The sequence below is a fragment of the Rhinopithecus roxellana genome, chromosome 4, assembly GCF_007565055.1.
Source record: "Rhinopithecus roxellana isolate Shanxi Qingling chromosome 4, ASM756505v1, whole genome shotgun sequence".
NCBI classification, from domain to species: Eukaryota; Metazoa; Chordata; class Mammalia; order Primates; family Cercopithecidae; genus Rhinopithecus; species Rhinopithecus roxellana.
Genome location: NC_044552.1, coordinates 145,619,275 through 145,635,778, shown reverse-complemented (window position 1 = coordinate 145,635,778; position 16,504 = coordinate 145,619,275). Strand labels below are relative to the sequence as shown.

The following is a 16,504-nucleotide window of genomic DNA, read 5'->3' as shown; positions in this document are numbered from 1 at the left end:
GACTTAGCTAAGCCTGTCAATGATTTAAATTTCTCGGATACTGTGACAGTTTATGGGGACAGTGATATAGAATATTTATAATTGTTATTTTTCTGTGAGACCTGGGACATTCAGTTACCATTTTATATAGCTACATAGACATGGATATACAGCACAATGTTGGCATTTTAAAATAATGCTTGGTTTTCCACTTTTCTGTGAGATCTGGCCACCATATTCCTCATAAGAATTCATTTGTACTCTGACTTTTAAAATCATTACCTATTGAAATAAATAGGACGTGGTGATTTTCTGAAAACATTATTGATAGAGGAAGAGAGGTGACTCCGATTGAACTGAGAGTAGAACAAGTAACTCGGTCATGCTGGGTTCAGATTATTGTTGCAGAAAACACAACAATTCTCAAAGTATGTGAAGTTCAACATAAATAGAATCAGCAACCTTGAATGCTCAGCCACGGGACCCTCTCCTGCCTGCTCTCTGCCCCTCTGGTGGGGACTTATGTTCTTTCTGTAGGTTCCCAGAGGCCCTAGTGCCTCCTCTTCTACAGTTTATCCCACCAAGGAGTAATTGTCTGTTTGCCTAGTCATCTCTGAGATTTTCATTGGCAGAGAAATAGACTTCAACTGCTGTCTCCATGGTGATGTGTAGTACCAAACACACAGAAGGGTGGCAGTGAGTGAATGAGCAAGTGGGATTGAGGAAGCTACTCAGTATTGCCATGATCATTGTCTTTGCCTAATGTGAGTAGGGTTTATGGTTGCGGCATTTCTTATGTAAGACTTCGATTTCCAGCTGGCAAAATTGAAGAAATAACCACCAAGCTGAGAGCCATGTTCTAGATGGTTCTTCTAAACCATTGTAAATGAATTCTGAATGATAATGGCACTTTCTATTGTACTTTTTTCCTAGGCAGTTTCACTTCTATTTGGTAGTTGGAAACATAACCTTGCCGAACCTGTTTCCTTATAGCAATAGCTAGCATTTATAAAACATTTAGTATATTTCACCCTGCCCACTGTGCCAAGCCTTTATGTGGATTATCATAGTTAACTTTCACAACAACCTGATGAAACAGGTGATATGTAGGTGCTGGGAAAATGGAAGCTTAAGGAGGTTGGGTAACTTGCCCGAGTTCACACAGATATTAAGTAAAGAACTCAGGCAAGCTCTAGCACTGGGCTTTTTATCATTTCCCAATGCTGTCCTGTTTTGTTTTTTTCAAAGCATTTATCTCCGTGTGAAATTTTTATTTATTTGTTTCTGTACTAGAATGCTTACTCTTTGATTTCAGAGACATTGCATCCCCAGGTGTAAGACAGCACCTGGCACCAAGTAGATGCTCAATCAGTATTAAATTAATGATGAGGTACTGCCTTCTGGATGGAGTAAGAAATAAAGGATAAGGTTACCAGATAATTTGTAAGTGCTTAACAATTGTTACATTTTATGAATATACATTTTAGGAAATGATTTGTTCAAATAGAAAACTCCCCAAACTGCTTTAAAAGTGGCTTACAAAAAATTCTTAATATCCCTTCATGAAATATCCATCCACACATGTAGGAATTTTGACTATACACTAACACAAGTTCTACACTGAGTTTGAGGTTGATGCAGTTTCACAACCTTCTTGGGGTGCGGGGCGGGGGATTGTTTTATGTTGCTGGTATCTAGTGTGTTATCCCTTTAAGGTGCCTAAAACAAAACAAAGCAAACATCAATCCCTGCTTGATTTAGAGGGGTAGGTGCCAACCTAGTTTTGCTACGAGCAGCTCCACGTTCTAAGAAGATCTTGGCTCTTTCCCAATTCTCATTTCTCTCACTAGCCAATTATGTCTGGTAATTGCAAATGAAAGAAGAATTTAGACAAAAAGATATTATACAGAACCACAAAGAACCTGAGGCCGACAGGAGCTGCCTGGGCCATTGCATCTCTGGAAGCTGAAGCTGTTTTTGGTGAACTTTCCTATCATCCCTCCTTTTCTCCCTTTTCTATTTTTTGAATCCTCACCTTTTATCCTATTACTATCTCCTTCCTGAATATAGCCTGCTCACTTAGTAGTTAAGTGAAAAAAAAAAAAAATCTAGCCACTGCAAAAGCAGTATGTCTTTCTGCCAGTGACAGTCCCATTGACTTCCATTCACATCTCCCAAACCCACATTTTGAAACATCTCATCTCCCTCTGTAACTCCATAACTTCTGTAAGACCCACCCAGCACTACAACCTAGGTTTTGAATATTCTGTGCCCTTCTGTGCCATCAATATTAACATTCTGTGATTCTAGAACTACTTTCTTTACACAGGATTTACTAAATAATTCATTTCATTGAGAAGTTCTTAAGTATAATCTTCTTTGTTTTTCTGGAGAAGTACATCACTTAAACATTTCAAGGGCACATACTTGAAATGAATGCACAGGCTGTGACATTTTTCCCTGCCATGTCCTTTAGTTGAGCCCTGCATGTCTCCTCCTTTGGAATAGTCTCAAACCAGAGTTTGGGACCTTGTTCTTTCATGTTGGAGCAGAGTTCATATCATTGCTTATATATATATTTATTTATTTACTTATTTGAAATAGTGTCTTGTTTTGTTGCCCAGGCTGCAGTGCTGTGGCATGATCACAGCTGACTGCAGCGTTGACCTTCTGGGCTCAAGCTATCCTCTCGAGTGGCTGGAACCACAGGCACACACTACCACACCTGGCTAATTTTTTGTAGGGACAGGGTTTTGCCATGTTGCCCAGGCTGGTCTCAAACTCCTGGGCTCAAACAATCCACTCACCTCACCCTCACAAAGTGCTGGGATTACTGGCATGAGCCATCGTATCCTTATTTCACTTAATGTAGTTCACTCTATAATTCTGTAGTTGTTTTTGAAATGTTAATTGCCATTTGTTATCTTTACATTCAGATTATATTCAATGCCCATATTGTATGAGGAGGTTTAATGAAGCCGCAGCCAAGCGACTATTAATTTCTGCAAGGATCAGTCTTCTCGCCGAGTCTTTAATCCAGCTCAGACAGCAGCCAAATTGACATCCAGAGCTCAGGTGACTATCTCTCCCCAGGTGTTGGCTCTTGTGCCCTTGCATGCCTGGGGTGAGCAGGTAGAATTCCCTAGAGAACCTCAATTACCCATCCTAAGAAGTGTAAGGGTGAAGAGAACTGATCACCATTGCTCATCCCTATGGGAGCTGACTTCTTTTGAAGGAGAATGTTTTCCAGCTAACAGCACCTTTGGGTGTTGTAGAAAAAAACATTTCTAAAGTATTTGAAGCCTTTGGGTGAAGACTTGAATATATAGTGTTTCTATAGTATTATGGCAAAACTCTTTATCAAACAGTAGGTATCAACCTTAACCATCCAGAAAAGAATTGCGAATCTAAAGTGAAACTGCCTGAGTGGGACAGGCTGTCCCAAGGCAACTTCCCCACAGGTCATGTGTTTTGCTCTATAGAGGAGGGGTCTTCACCTTTTATTTAAAGTCACAGAATCAGCAAGTTAAAGGGATATGTGAAAGAATGGAAGCAGCTGTTATAATTAGGTGCAAATCAGTAAAATAACAACCTGAAGTGGAAGACAGTAGATTTATAAACCACAGAACTGGAGCCGGCAAACAGCACCATACACATCAAAGGTCTCAGGTACATACCTATAATATAGCATGAAAACTATTCGTTTCATAGAAATGCTTAGATGCCATGAAAAGTTGGTTTGAATACTTTAAGTGTATACAGACTGTTTGTTTATTTTTGAGACAGGGTCTCACTCTGTTGCCCAGGCTGGAGTGCAATGCTATAATCATGGCTCATTGCAGCTTTGACCTCCCAGGCGCAGGTGCTCCTCCCACCTCAGCCTCCTGAGTAGCTGAAACTACAGGTGCATGGCACCACATCTGGCTAATTTTTTGTATTTTTAGTAGAGATGGGGGTCTCACTGTGTTGCTCAGGCAGGTCTCAAACTCCTGGGCCCAAGCGATCTGCCCCCTTCAGCCTCCCAAACTGCTAGGACTACAGGTGTGAGCCATCGTGCCTCGCCCCTGCAGCTGGTTTAGAAAGCTTCTGGTTAAATCTGATATCTAATGGGGTGGGACCCTTTCCAACAAAAGCGGATCCTGAGCTCTATTCCCATAAGCATTAGAGAGTTATTGACTATCACACATGTACCAGAAACTGTGCTAGCTACTGGTTGATCAAGAATTTGTCACTGAAAGATGGAGGAGGACTTGGAGCTGGTACAGTTAGCATATATAGGAGAGCTATGGAAGAAGAAGTCACTGCAATTCCTGGAAGTCTTCAAAGGCAAGCAAACGTTTTGCCCTTAAATATCAAAATGGGTTCACCAGCCTAGAGTTGGGGTTGGGAAGCGCTTTATGCACAAAACATCCAGCTTGTGGCCTGAGGCACCCATCTGGGGGGCTAAAGCATACAGTACCTATGAAAGAGGTACAGGATGCCGGATGTGGTGGCTCACTCCTGTAATCCCAGCACTTTGGGTGGCCGATGTGGGCAGATCACCTGAGGTAGGGAGTTCGAGACCAGCCTGACCAACATGGAGAAACCCTGTCTCTACTAAAAATATAAAATTAGCCGTGCATGGTGGCACATGCCTGTAGTCCCAGCTACTTGTGAGGCTGAGGCAGGAGAATCACTTGAACCTGGGAGACGGAGGTTGTGGTGAGCCGAGATCACGCCATTACACTCCAGCCTGGGCAACAAGAGCGAAACTCTGTCTCAAAAAAATAGAAAGAAAGAAGAAAGAAAGAAAGAAAAGGAAGGGAGGGAGGGAGGGAGGGAGGAAGGAAGGAAGGAAGGAAGGAAGGAAGGAAGGAAGGAAGGAAGGAAGGAAGGAAGGAAGGAAGGAAGGACGGACGGACGGACAGGGACAGGCAATATAGGCAGCCAGATCTAGAAAGGCTTTAACTCAAGTCCTTTAACTCAAGGAAGAAAAGAGGAATTGATTGAAGAGATACCCTAAAATCAAGGACAGCCAGACCTGAGGTCCTGGAAGCAGGAACTGGAAAGTCCTCAGGAAGTCAGGCAGTCTTCCTTTGCACTTTGCCATCTTGTCTCTTCCTCCTGCTATTCACTTGCCTTCTGTTCTCTCTGAAGATGGGGTTTCTTGGCCTTTCTGTCCAGTTGGCCTCATGTGTCATCCTGCAGGCAGTGTGGGTTGGGTGAACAGTGGAGGCTGGAGTGACATGGAACTGGCTTTTAAGGAAGGTCACTTTTGCAACTACTGTTCCACATGGATTAATGAGAGACCAAGTAGGACCCACCACAACAGGGAAAAAATGAGGGCCTGGAATAGGAAGATTAATAGGGTGTGTGGGAGGGAGAATCTAAGAAATAATTGGTGAGACTGAGAAAATGATTAGACATAGGATAAAAGAGGGGATCAGGGTTGACAATAAGGTTTTCAGCTCCAGAGCCTGGACAGATAGGAAGACAATCTCTGTAGATAATAGAACACAGGAAGGAGGACATATTTGTGTTGAGGGGCAGTGGTTATGATAAATACAGTTTTATAGATTCAGTTTTGTTTTTTGTTTTTGGTTTTGCGATGGAGTCTCACTCTGTCACCCAGGCTGGAGTGCAGTGGCGCAATCTCGGCTCACTGCAACCTCTGCCTCCCCGGTTCAAGTGATTCTCCTGCCTCAGCCTCCCAAGTAGCTGGGATTGCAGTCACCCACCACCACTCCCAGCTAATCTTTGTATTTTTAGAAGAGATGGAGTTTCACCATGTTGGCCAGGCTGGTCATGAACTCCTGACCTCAAGTGATCTACCTGCCTCAGCCTCCCAAAGTGCTGGGATGACAGGCATGAGCCACCACACCTGGCCTAGATTCAGTCTTGACATCTGAGATAGCATGGGGAGAAGTGCAATGTAGAAAAAGCCAGGATTCTATATTCAGTAGTCAGGGTTTGAATTCCTTTTTTTTTTTTCTTTCTTTTTTTTTTTTTTTGAGATGGAGTCTCACTCTGTTGCCCAGGTTGGAATGCAGGGGTGCAATCTCAGCTCACTGGAACTTCTGCCTCCCGGGTTCAAGCAATTCTTGTGCCCCAGCCTTCCAAGTAGCTGGGATTACAGGCGCCAACCACCATGCCTGGCTAATTTTTGTATTTTTAGTAGAGACGAGGTTTCCCCATGTTGGTCAGGCTGGTCTCGAACTCCTGACCTCAGGTGATTCGCCTGCCTTGGTCTCCCAAAGTGCTGGGATTACAGGCATGAGCCCCCGTGCCCGGCCAGGGTTTGAATTTTAATTCTATAATTTACGTAAACTTGGCCGAGTTACTTAAATTCTTTGAGATTCACTTTAACCTGTCAAATGGGGTTAATCATGTGTGCCTTGCTGAGTTGTTGGGGGACTTATAGATAAGTGAAGGACCCAGTTCAGTGTCTTGCACATAGGGGCTCCTCCTTTCCTCTCTCTACATTACCCCACCCTCCCCTTCTCCAGTAGCCTTTTTCTAGTTGATACAATTGGCACCACACCTTTGGAGGAATATGACTACTTTGGGCTTGATTACAGCCTAATTATGGAAAAGTTTCTATGTATAAGTCTACCTACATTCTGTAAAGCAGTAAAGGGTGAGTTACATTTCTGCAAATGGTTCCTCTTACCGGTCTCCACAGTTAGTCGGCTTTAGTGGGGCCAAAGAGAGCACAGGAAAGCAGCAAACGGAAGTGTTTTTATTCCTGAAGAAGGCCAGCTGGCTGTCAGTGTAACTAGTGACTTGGCCCCATTCCTCTCCTTGTTTTCCAGAGCTGAGTGGTGATTGGGAACACAGAAGAAAAATTGCTTGCTTTGTGAATTCCTTCACTCACTGTAGAGTATATCTGAACAGCCGTATTTGTTTCCCTTGTGCCAGCTTCACCACTTTGGGGCCTTGTCTAATAGTGAGGCTTACTCAAAAATGGAACAGGAAAGGAGGGGTTGTTTCAGTTTTGAAGGGCTGTTAACAACACAGACGAAATATGTTTCTATTTTAAACATAATCAGCTTTTAAAATGTGTCATACCCTTAACCAAAAGAGACCAATATGGGCCTCTAAAAATAGCTTTATTTGTGTGAATGGGGATGAGCTGCATGTTATAGTCTCTCAGCCATTCTTACCCAAGTGAGAATTCTCACTTGGGGTAACAGGTTATCTTTATACTGCAGTTTCCATGGAACTGGAGGTGGGATCAGTGACAAGGTGAAAGGAGCATGTGAGAAACATTTTGGTCCTTATTTTGTTTCAATATAACTATTCTGCTGCTGCTGCTCTGCAGGGAGGGGGATGGTATAGGGATGTTGTAATTTCATGCTTAAAACATTTGCTGCCTGCCAATCTGTTTTTCTTCTCTGTTCATGTTAAAAAAAAAAAAAAAAAAAAAACAGAAAACAAAAAACAACTGTCTTCAACTGTAATGAAAAAGTAAAATGTTCTTTAACCTTTATTGACATTAAGTGATTTCTTATGTCTCCATACAACTAATTTTATAGGATAAATATACCACTAACAACCCCAAGGGCTTCATTATGGAAGGGAAGCTTCAAAACCCAGATATGGCTTTGAGCACCAGCTGGGAGGACAAGAACCAGGCTAACTGAAGTGCAGGGTGTGTGTCTGTCCCCTTCTCCTGGATTCAGGGAGTCCCTGCAGATGATGCCAGTCTGCTGCTGGTGAAGTGGGAACAACTGTACCTCCTATGTGGTACCTGAGGTTACAGAAGGTGTTCTCTTTGTCTCTCTTTCTTTCTCTCTCTGTAGGGTAGGGCTCAGATGGGTCCAAAAAAAGAACCAACTGTTACTAGTGCCGTGGGAGCTTTGCTGCAGAACAGTGCCCAGGTGGCCACAAATGAAGTCCCAACCAATTCTGGTGAGTCAGAGAGTGCATTTCAGCTCTCAAATGATGGGGGTCAGAGTAGATCACTGTTGGGTTTGGGATTCACCGGTAGTCTGCAAAGGCTCTAAGACATTCACTGTTGCTTCTGGATGCAAAGATATTTGGGTTAGAGGTTAAAGCTTATTTGCCAAAAGGGAGTATTTCTTAATTTTTCAGGATTACACAATTTTCACAATGTAGAAGTCAAATTCGATTACTGCAATGGGAGGCTAGAACCATTGTTCTCTGGTCTAGTAAAACTGAAGAGATTGAAAACAAGAGAAGACCATGTGTCTTATGTTTGTGTTGAAAATAAAGGGAAAGTTTCTTCTCTAGAAATAAATACAGATCCTCCTTAATGTATGATGGGGCTATGTCCTGATAAGCCCATTGTAAATAGAAATATTGTAAGAAAAATGCATTTAACACCCCAATTTACTCATGTAAAGTTGAAAAATCTTATGTCGAACTATCATAAGTCAAGAATTTCTGTACAGTCATCCCTCAGTATCCACAGGGAATTGGTCCCAGGGCCCTAGTGGATACCAAAACCTGAGATGTTCAAGTCCCTGATATAAAATGGTATAGAATTTGTATATAACCTAGGCACATCCTCCTGTATACACTAAATCATGTCCAGATTACTTATAATACCTAAGGCAATATAAATACTATGTAAGTAGTTGTTATGCTATATTAAAATTGTTGTATTATTTTTTATTATTGGTATGGTTGTGTTTTATTTATTTATTTATTTATTTTTAAATGTTCTCCATCTGTAGTTGTTAAATCTGCAGATGTGGAACCCATGGGAACAGAGGCTGACTGTAATTTCTTCAAAGTAGCAGCAAGGCAGAACCATAGGAGCCATCCTAATGGGGATGAGGTGGTATCTCATTTTAGTTTTAATTTGCATATCTCTAATGATTTGTGAGGTTAAGCCTCTTTTCAAGTGCTTATTGATCATTTGTATATATTGGTTGAAAAAATGTTCAAGTCCTTTGCCCATTTTTGAATTGTTTTTGTTGTTTTGGTTTTTGCTAACAATCACCAGTTTAATTAGTTGTTTTTGTTGTTGACTTTTAGGAATTCTTTATGTATTCTGGATATTAATCCCTTATCAGCCATATGGTTTATAAATATTATTTTATTTCCTATTCCATGGGTTGCCTTTTTACTCTGTTGATATTCTTGTGTGTGTGTGTGTGTGTGTGTGTTTTGTTTGTTTGATTTTGAGACAGGGTCACTGTTGCCCAGGCTGGAGTACAGTGGCACAATCATAGCTCACTGCAACTTCAACCTCCCAGGCTCAAGTGATCCTCCCACCTCAGCCTCCCAAGTTCCCAGGACTACAGGCATGTGCCACCATGCCCAGATAATTTTTAAATTTTTCATAGAGATGAGTTCTCACTATGTTGATATTCTCTTGATTCATAAATTTTTAAAATTTTTGTGAAGTCCAATTTGTCTATTTTTCTTTGGTTGCCTCTGGTGACCAAGAAATCCAAGAAATTGGATTAATCTTTGCCTAATCCAGGGTCAGAGAGGTTTACTCCTATGTTTTTGTCTAAGCTAACGCTAGCTTTAGATCTTACATTTTAGGTCTTTGATATATTTTGAGTTAATTTTTAATATATGGTGTTAGGTAATGGTCCAGCTTCATTCTTTCGAATGTGGATGTCCAATTTCCCCATTCAACCAATGGTCTTGCACCCTTGTCAAAAATCATTTGACTATGTATACAAGGGTTTATTTCTGGACTCTGTTCTGTTTCATTGGTTTATATGTCTGTCTTTATGCCAGTATTACATTTCCTTGATTACTATAGCTTTTAGTAAGTTGTGACATAAGGAACTATGAGTCCTCCAAGATACAGCCAAGATTGCTTTGGCTATTTGGGATCCCTTGAGATTCCATGTGAATTTTAGGTTGGGCTTTTTTATTTCTGCAAGAAACATCATTGAGATTTTAACAGTGATTGCGCTGAATCTGTAGATTGCTTTGTTTAATATGGACATCTTAACAATAGTAAGTCTTCAAATCCATGAACATCTAATATATTTCTGTTTATGTCCTATTTGTTGTTTTTTTTTTTTTTATCATGAAAGGGTGTTGAATTTTCTCAAATGCTTTTTTATGCATCAATTGAGTTGGTGGTGTAATTTTTGTCCTTTATTCTGTAAATGTAGTGTACATTGATCAGTTTCCATGTGTTGAACCATCCCTTTATCCCAGGAACAAATCTCACATGGTCATGGTGTATAATCCTTTTAACATGCTACTGAACTTGATTTGTTAGTATTTTATTGAGGATTTTTGCATTAATGTTCGTAAGGGATGTAGTTTTCTTATAGTGTCTTTGAAGTCAGGATACCCTTGGCCTTATGGAATGAATTAGGAATGTTCCTACTTCTTAATACGTTTGGGAAAAGTTTGAGAAGGTTTGGTATTAGTTCTTCTTTAAATGTTTGGTAGAATTTACCAGTGAAGCTCTCAGGTCTGGAGCATTTTAATGTCATAAGATTTTTCATTATTAATTCTATCTCCTTACTAGCTATAAGTCTATTGAAATATTCTATTCGTTCATGATTTACTGTAGGTAGGTGTTTTGTTTTTTAGGAATTGATCCATTTCATCTAGATTATCCGATTTTTTGGTATATATTTTTTCATAATACTTTCATGAAATCCTTTTTTATTTCTATAGCATTGGTAGTTATATCTCCACTTTCATTTCTGATTTTAGTAATTTGTGTGTTTTCTCTTTTTTAATTTTAACTTTTTTTTTTTTTTTTTTTTTTGAGAGAGAGAGCCTCACTTTGTTGCCAAGGCTGAATTGCAGTGGCGAAATCTTTGCTCACTGCAACCTCCATCTCCTGGGTTCAGGTGATTCTCCTGTCTCAGCCTCTCCAGTAGCTGGGACCACAGACACACACCACCACACCTGGCCAATTTTTGTATTTGTAATAGAGACAGAGTTTTGCCGTGTTAGCTAGGCTGGTGTTGAAATTCTGGCCTCAAGTGATCTGCCTGCCTTGGCCTTGCAAAGTGCTGGGATTACAGGCGTTAGCCACTGTGCCTGGCCCCTCTCTCTTTTTTTTTAATTAGTCTATCAAGCTAATGGTTTTCTTTTTAAGTTCAGGGGTACATGTGCAGGATGTGCAGGTTTGTTTCATAGGTAAACATGTGCTATGGTGATTTGCTGCACAGATCATCCCGTCACCTAGGTATTAAGCCGAGCATCCATAAGCTATTCTTCTTCATGCTCTCCCTCCTTCCCCCATTCTCCAACAGGCCCCAGTGTGTGTTGTGCCCCAGCGTGTGTCCATATTTTCTCATCATCCAGCTCCCACTTATAAGTGAGAACATGTGGGATTTGGTTTTCTGTTCCTGCATTAATTTGTGGAAGATAATGGCCTCCAGCTCCATTCATGTCCCAGCAAAGGACACCATCTCATTCCTTTTTATGGCTGCATAATATTCCATGGTGTATATATGTACCACATTTTCTTTATCCAGTCTACCATTGATAGACATTTAGGTTGATTCCATGTCTTTGCTATTGTGAATAGTGCTACAGTGAAAATACATGTGCATGTATCTTTATAATGGAATGATTTATATTCCTTTGGGTATATATTCAGTAATGGGATTGCTGGGTCAAATGGTATTTCTGCCTCTAGATCTTTGAGGAATCAACACACTGTCTTCCATAATGGTTAAACTAATTTACAGTTCCACCAACAGTGTAAAACTATTCCTTTTTCTCCACAACCTTGCCAGCATCTGTTATTTTTTAACTTTTTAATAATAGCTATTCTGATTGGTGTAAGATGGTATCTCATTGTGGTTTTGATTTGCATTTCTCTAACGTTCAGTGAAGTTGAGCTTTTTTCATATGTTTGTTGGCTGCATGTATGTCTTCTTTTGAGAAGTGCCTGTTCATGTCCTTGGACTACATTTTAATGAAGTTGTTTTTATCTTTTAAATTTGTGTAAGTTCCTTGTAGATGCTACGTATTAGACTTTTGTCAGATGGATAGATTGCAAACATTTTCTCCCATTCTGTAAATTGTCTGTTCACTCTGATGGTAGTTTCTTTCGCTGTGCAGAAGCTCCTTAGTTTAACTAGATCCCATTTGTCAATTTTTGCATTTGTCACAATTGCTTTTGGTGTCTTCATCATGAAATCTTTGCCCATGCCTATGTTCTGAATGGTATTGCCTAGATTTTCTTCTATGGTTTTTATAGTTTTTGGGCTTTACATTTAAGTTGTTAATCCATCTTGAGTTGATTTTTGCAGATGGTGTAGGGAAGGGGTCTAGTTTCAATTTGCTGCATATGGCTGGCCTGTTATACCAGCACCATTTATTAAATAAAGAATTCTTTCCCCATTGCTTCTTTTTGTCAGGTTTGTTGAAGATCAGATGGTTTTAGGTGTGCAAACTTATTTCTGGCTTCTCTATTCTGTTCCATTGGTCTCTGAGTCTTTTTGTACTAGTGTAATACTGTTTTGGTTACTGTAGCCTTGTAGTGTAGTTTGAAGTTGGGTAGCGTGATGGCTTCAGTTTTCTTCCTTTTGCTTAGGATTGTCTTGACTATCTGGGCTCTGTTTTGATTTCATATGAATTTTAAAATAGTTTTTTTCTAATTCTGTGAAGAATGTTGGTGGTAGTTTAATGGAAATTGCATTGCATCTATAAATTGCTTTAGGCAGTATGTCAATTTTCATGATATTGATTCTTCCTATTCATGAGCATGGTATATTTTTCCATTTGTTTGTGTCATCTCTGATTTCTTTGAGCAGTGGTTTATAGTTCTCTTTGAAGAGATTCTTCACTTCCCTTGTTAGCTGTATTCCTGGGCATTTTATTCTTTCTGTGCCAATTGTGAATGGAGGGTCACTCATGATTTGGCTCTCAGCTTGCCTGTTGTTTGTATATAGGAATGCTAGCAATTTTTGCACATTGATTTTGTATTTTGAGACTTTGCTGAAGTTGCTTACCAACCTAAGAAGCTTTTGACCTGAGAAAATGGGGTTTTCTAGATACAGGATCATGTCATCTGCAAACAAAAATAGTTTGACTTCCTCTCTTCCTATTGGAATCCTCTTTCTTTCTTTTGTCTGATTGCCCAGGACAGAACTTCCAATACTATATTGAACAGGAGTGGTGAGAGAGGGCCTCTTTGTCTTGTGCCAGTTTTCAAGGAGAATGCTTCCAGCTTTTGCCAAATCAGTGTGATATATGCTGTGGGTTTGTCATATATGGCACTTATTTTGAAGTGTGTTCCTTTAATAACATAGTTTATTGAGAGTTTTTTATATAAAGGGATGTTGAGTTTTATTGAAGGTCCTTTCTGCATCTATTGAGATAATCATATCTTTAGATCTGTTTGTGTAATGTATCACATTTATTGATTCGTGTACATTGAACCAACCTTGCATCCCAGGGATTGTAGTGGATAAGTTTTTTGATATGCTGCTGGATTTGGTTTGCCAGTATTTTGTTGAGGATTTTTGCGTTGGTGTTCATCAAGGATATTGACCTGAAGTTTTTGTTGTTGGTGGTGTATCTCTGACAGGTTTTGGTGGTGAGCTCCTGTAATCCCAGCTACTCAGGAGGCTGAGGCATGAGAGTCACATGAACCTGGGAGGCAGAGGTTGCAGTGAGCTGAGATTGACCCACTGCACTCCAGCCTGGGTGACAGAGTGAGACTCCATCTCAAAAAAGAAATGAGTTAGGGAAGATTCCCTCCTTTTCAATTTTTTGAAATAGTTTCAGTAGAAATAGTACCAGCTCTTCTTTGTACCTCTAGTGGAATTCATCTGTAAATCTATCTTGTCCTGGGCTTCTTTTTTTTTTTTTTCTCTTTTTTTTTTTCTGACTGGTAGGCTATTTATTTCTGCCTCAATTTCAGAACTTGTTATTGTTCTATTCAGGCATTCTGTTTCTTCCCTGTTCAGTCTTGGGGGGATGTATGTGTCCAGGAATTTTCTTCTAGAATTTCTAGTTTATGTGCATAAGGTTGTTTATAGTATTCTCAGATGGTTGTTTGTATCTCTGTGGGATCAGTGGTGATATCCCCCTTATCATTTCCAATTGTGTTTATTTAAATCTTCTCTACCTCTTTATTAGTCTAGTTAGCAGTCTATCTATCTTATTAATCTTAAACAAAACAGTTATTGGATTCATTGATTTTTTTGAAGGGTGTTTTTGTGTTTTTACTTTCTTCAGTTTAGCTCTGATCTTGATTATTTCTTGTCTTCTACTAGCTTTGGGTTTGTTTGCTCTTGGTTTTCTAGCTCTTTTAGTAGTTAAGTTGTCAATTTGAGATCTTTCTAGCTTTTTGGTGTGGGCATTTAGTGCTATAAATTTCCCTCTTAACACTGCTTTAGCTGCAACCCAGAGATTCTGCTACATTGTATCTTTGTTCTCATTAGTTTAAAAGAACTTGATTTCTGCCTTAATTTCATTATTTGCTCACAAGTCATTCAGGAGCAGGTTCCATGTAGTGTTCAGTTTCCATGTAGTGGTGTGGTTTTGAATGAATTTCTTAATCTTGAGTTGTTCAGTTTCCATGTGATGTAGTATGGTTTTGAGTGAATTTCTTAACTTTAAGTTCTAATTTGATTGTGCTGTGGTCTGAGAGACTGGTTGTTATGATTTCAGCTCTTTTGCTGTTGCTGAGGAGTGTTTTACTTCTGATTATGTGATCAATTTTAGAGTTTAGTGGCAACGAGAAGAATGTATATTCTGTTGTTTTGGGGTAAAGAGTTCTTTAGATATCTATCAGGTCCAGTTGATCCAGAGCTGAGTTCAAGTCCTGAATATCTTTGTTAATTTTCTGTCTCGATGATCTGTCTAATAGTGTCAGTGCAGTGTTAAAGTCTCCCAGTATCACTGTTTGCAAGTCTAAGTCTCTTTGAAAGCCTCTAAGAACTTGCTTTATGAATCTACATGCTCCTGTATTGGGTGCTCATATATTTAGGATAGTAAGCTCTTCTTGTTGAATTGAACCCTTTACCATTATGTAATGCCCTTCTTTTGTCTTTTTTGATCTTTGTTAGTTTGTTTATTTTTGAGATGGAGTCTCACTCTGTCTCCCAGGCTGGAGTGCAGTGACACAATCTTGGCTCATTGCAGTCTCCACCTCCTGGTTCAAGTGATTCTCCTGCCTCACGTTCCCAAGTAGCTAAGATTACAGGCACCCACCACCATGCCCAGCTGTTTTTTGTAGTTTATGTGGAGACAAGGTTTAACCATGTTGGCCAGGGTGGTCTTAAACTCCTAATCTCAGGTTATTCGCCTGCCTCGGCCTCCCGAAGTGCTAGGATTACAGGCATGAGCCACTGCGCCCAGCCCTTTGTTGGTTTAAAGCCTATTTTGTCAGAAACTAGGATTGCAACCCCTGCTTTTATCAATTTTCCATTTGCTTGGTAAATTTTCCTTCATCCCTTTGTTTTGAGCCTATGTATGTCTTTGCAAGTAAGATGGGTCCTTGAAGGCAGCATACTGATGGGTCCTGGTTCTTTATCCAGCTTGCTGCTCTATGTCTTTTAATTGGGCCATTTAGTCCATTTAAATTGAAGGTTAGTATTGTTATGTGTGAATTAGATCCTGTCATCATGATGCTAGTTGGTTATTTTGTAGACTTCTTTCTGTGTTTGCTTCATAGTGTCACTGGTCTGTGTATTTCAGTGTGTTTTTGTAATGGCTTGTAACGGTTTTTCCTTTCCATATTTAGTGCTTCCTTCAGGAGCTCTTGCAAAGCAGGTCTGGTGGTAACAAATTCCCTCATCATTTGCTTGTCTGAAAAGGATCTTGTTTCTCCTTTGCTTATGAAACTTAGTTTGGCTGGATATGAAATTCTGGGTTGGAAATTCTGGGTTGGAAACGCCAATCAGTTGTAGATTTGGTCTCTTTACATAATCCCATATTTCTCAGATGTTTTGTTCATTTTTTTTCATTCTTTTTTCTCTATTCTTGTCAGCCTGTCTTATTTCAGAAAGATAGTCTTCAAGCTCTGAGATTCTTTCTTGCTCTGAGATTTTTTCTTCCACTTCATCTATTCTGCTATTAATATTTGTGATTGCATTGTGAAGTCCTGTAGTGTGCTTTTCAGCTCTAACAGATTAGTTATGTTTCTCTTTAAACCAGCTATTTTGGCTCTCAGCTCCTGTGTTATTTTATCGTGATTCTTAGCTTCTTTGCATTGGTTTACAACACGCTTTTTTATCTCAGTGAAGTTTATTACCCACCTTCTGAAACCTACTTCTGTCATTTCAACCATCTCAGCCCAGCCCAGTTCTGAGCCCTTGCTGGAGGGGTGTTGCAGTCATTTTAAGGAAAAGAGGCACTCTGGCTTTTTGAGTTTTCAGTGTTTTTGCATTGATTCTCTCTCATCTTAGTGGGTTTATCTACCTTTGATTTTTTACACTGCTGACCTTTGGATGAGTTTCGTTGTTGTTTTCTATTTGTTTTTCTTTTAACATTCTGGCAACTCTTTCATAGGGCTGCTATGGTTTGCTGGGGATCCACTCTAAACCTTAGTTTTCTTTTCTTTTTTTTTTTTTTTCTTCTGTACCTTGAGGTATCACCTGTGAAGCCTATGAAATAGCAAAGATGGCAG

The 16,504-nt window shown here is 39.8% G+C and overlaps 1 protein-coding gene across 1 annotated transcript in view; it reads left to right on the top strand.

Annotated features, from left to right (window-relative positions):
* ZC2HC1B (zinc finger C2HC-type containing 1B) overlaps nt 1-16,504 on the top strand; it is a 69,597-nt gene that overhangs the window by 25,622 nt on the left and 27,471 nt on the right. Inside the window, 3 exon segments of the mRNA XM_030929615.1 lie at nt 2,916-2,969; nt 2,972-3,054; nt 7,761-7,869. Of these exon segments, the coding sequence (XP_030785475.1) occupies nt 2,916-2,969; nt 2,972-3,054; nt 7,761-7,869 (246 nt within the window).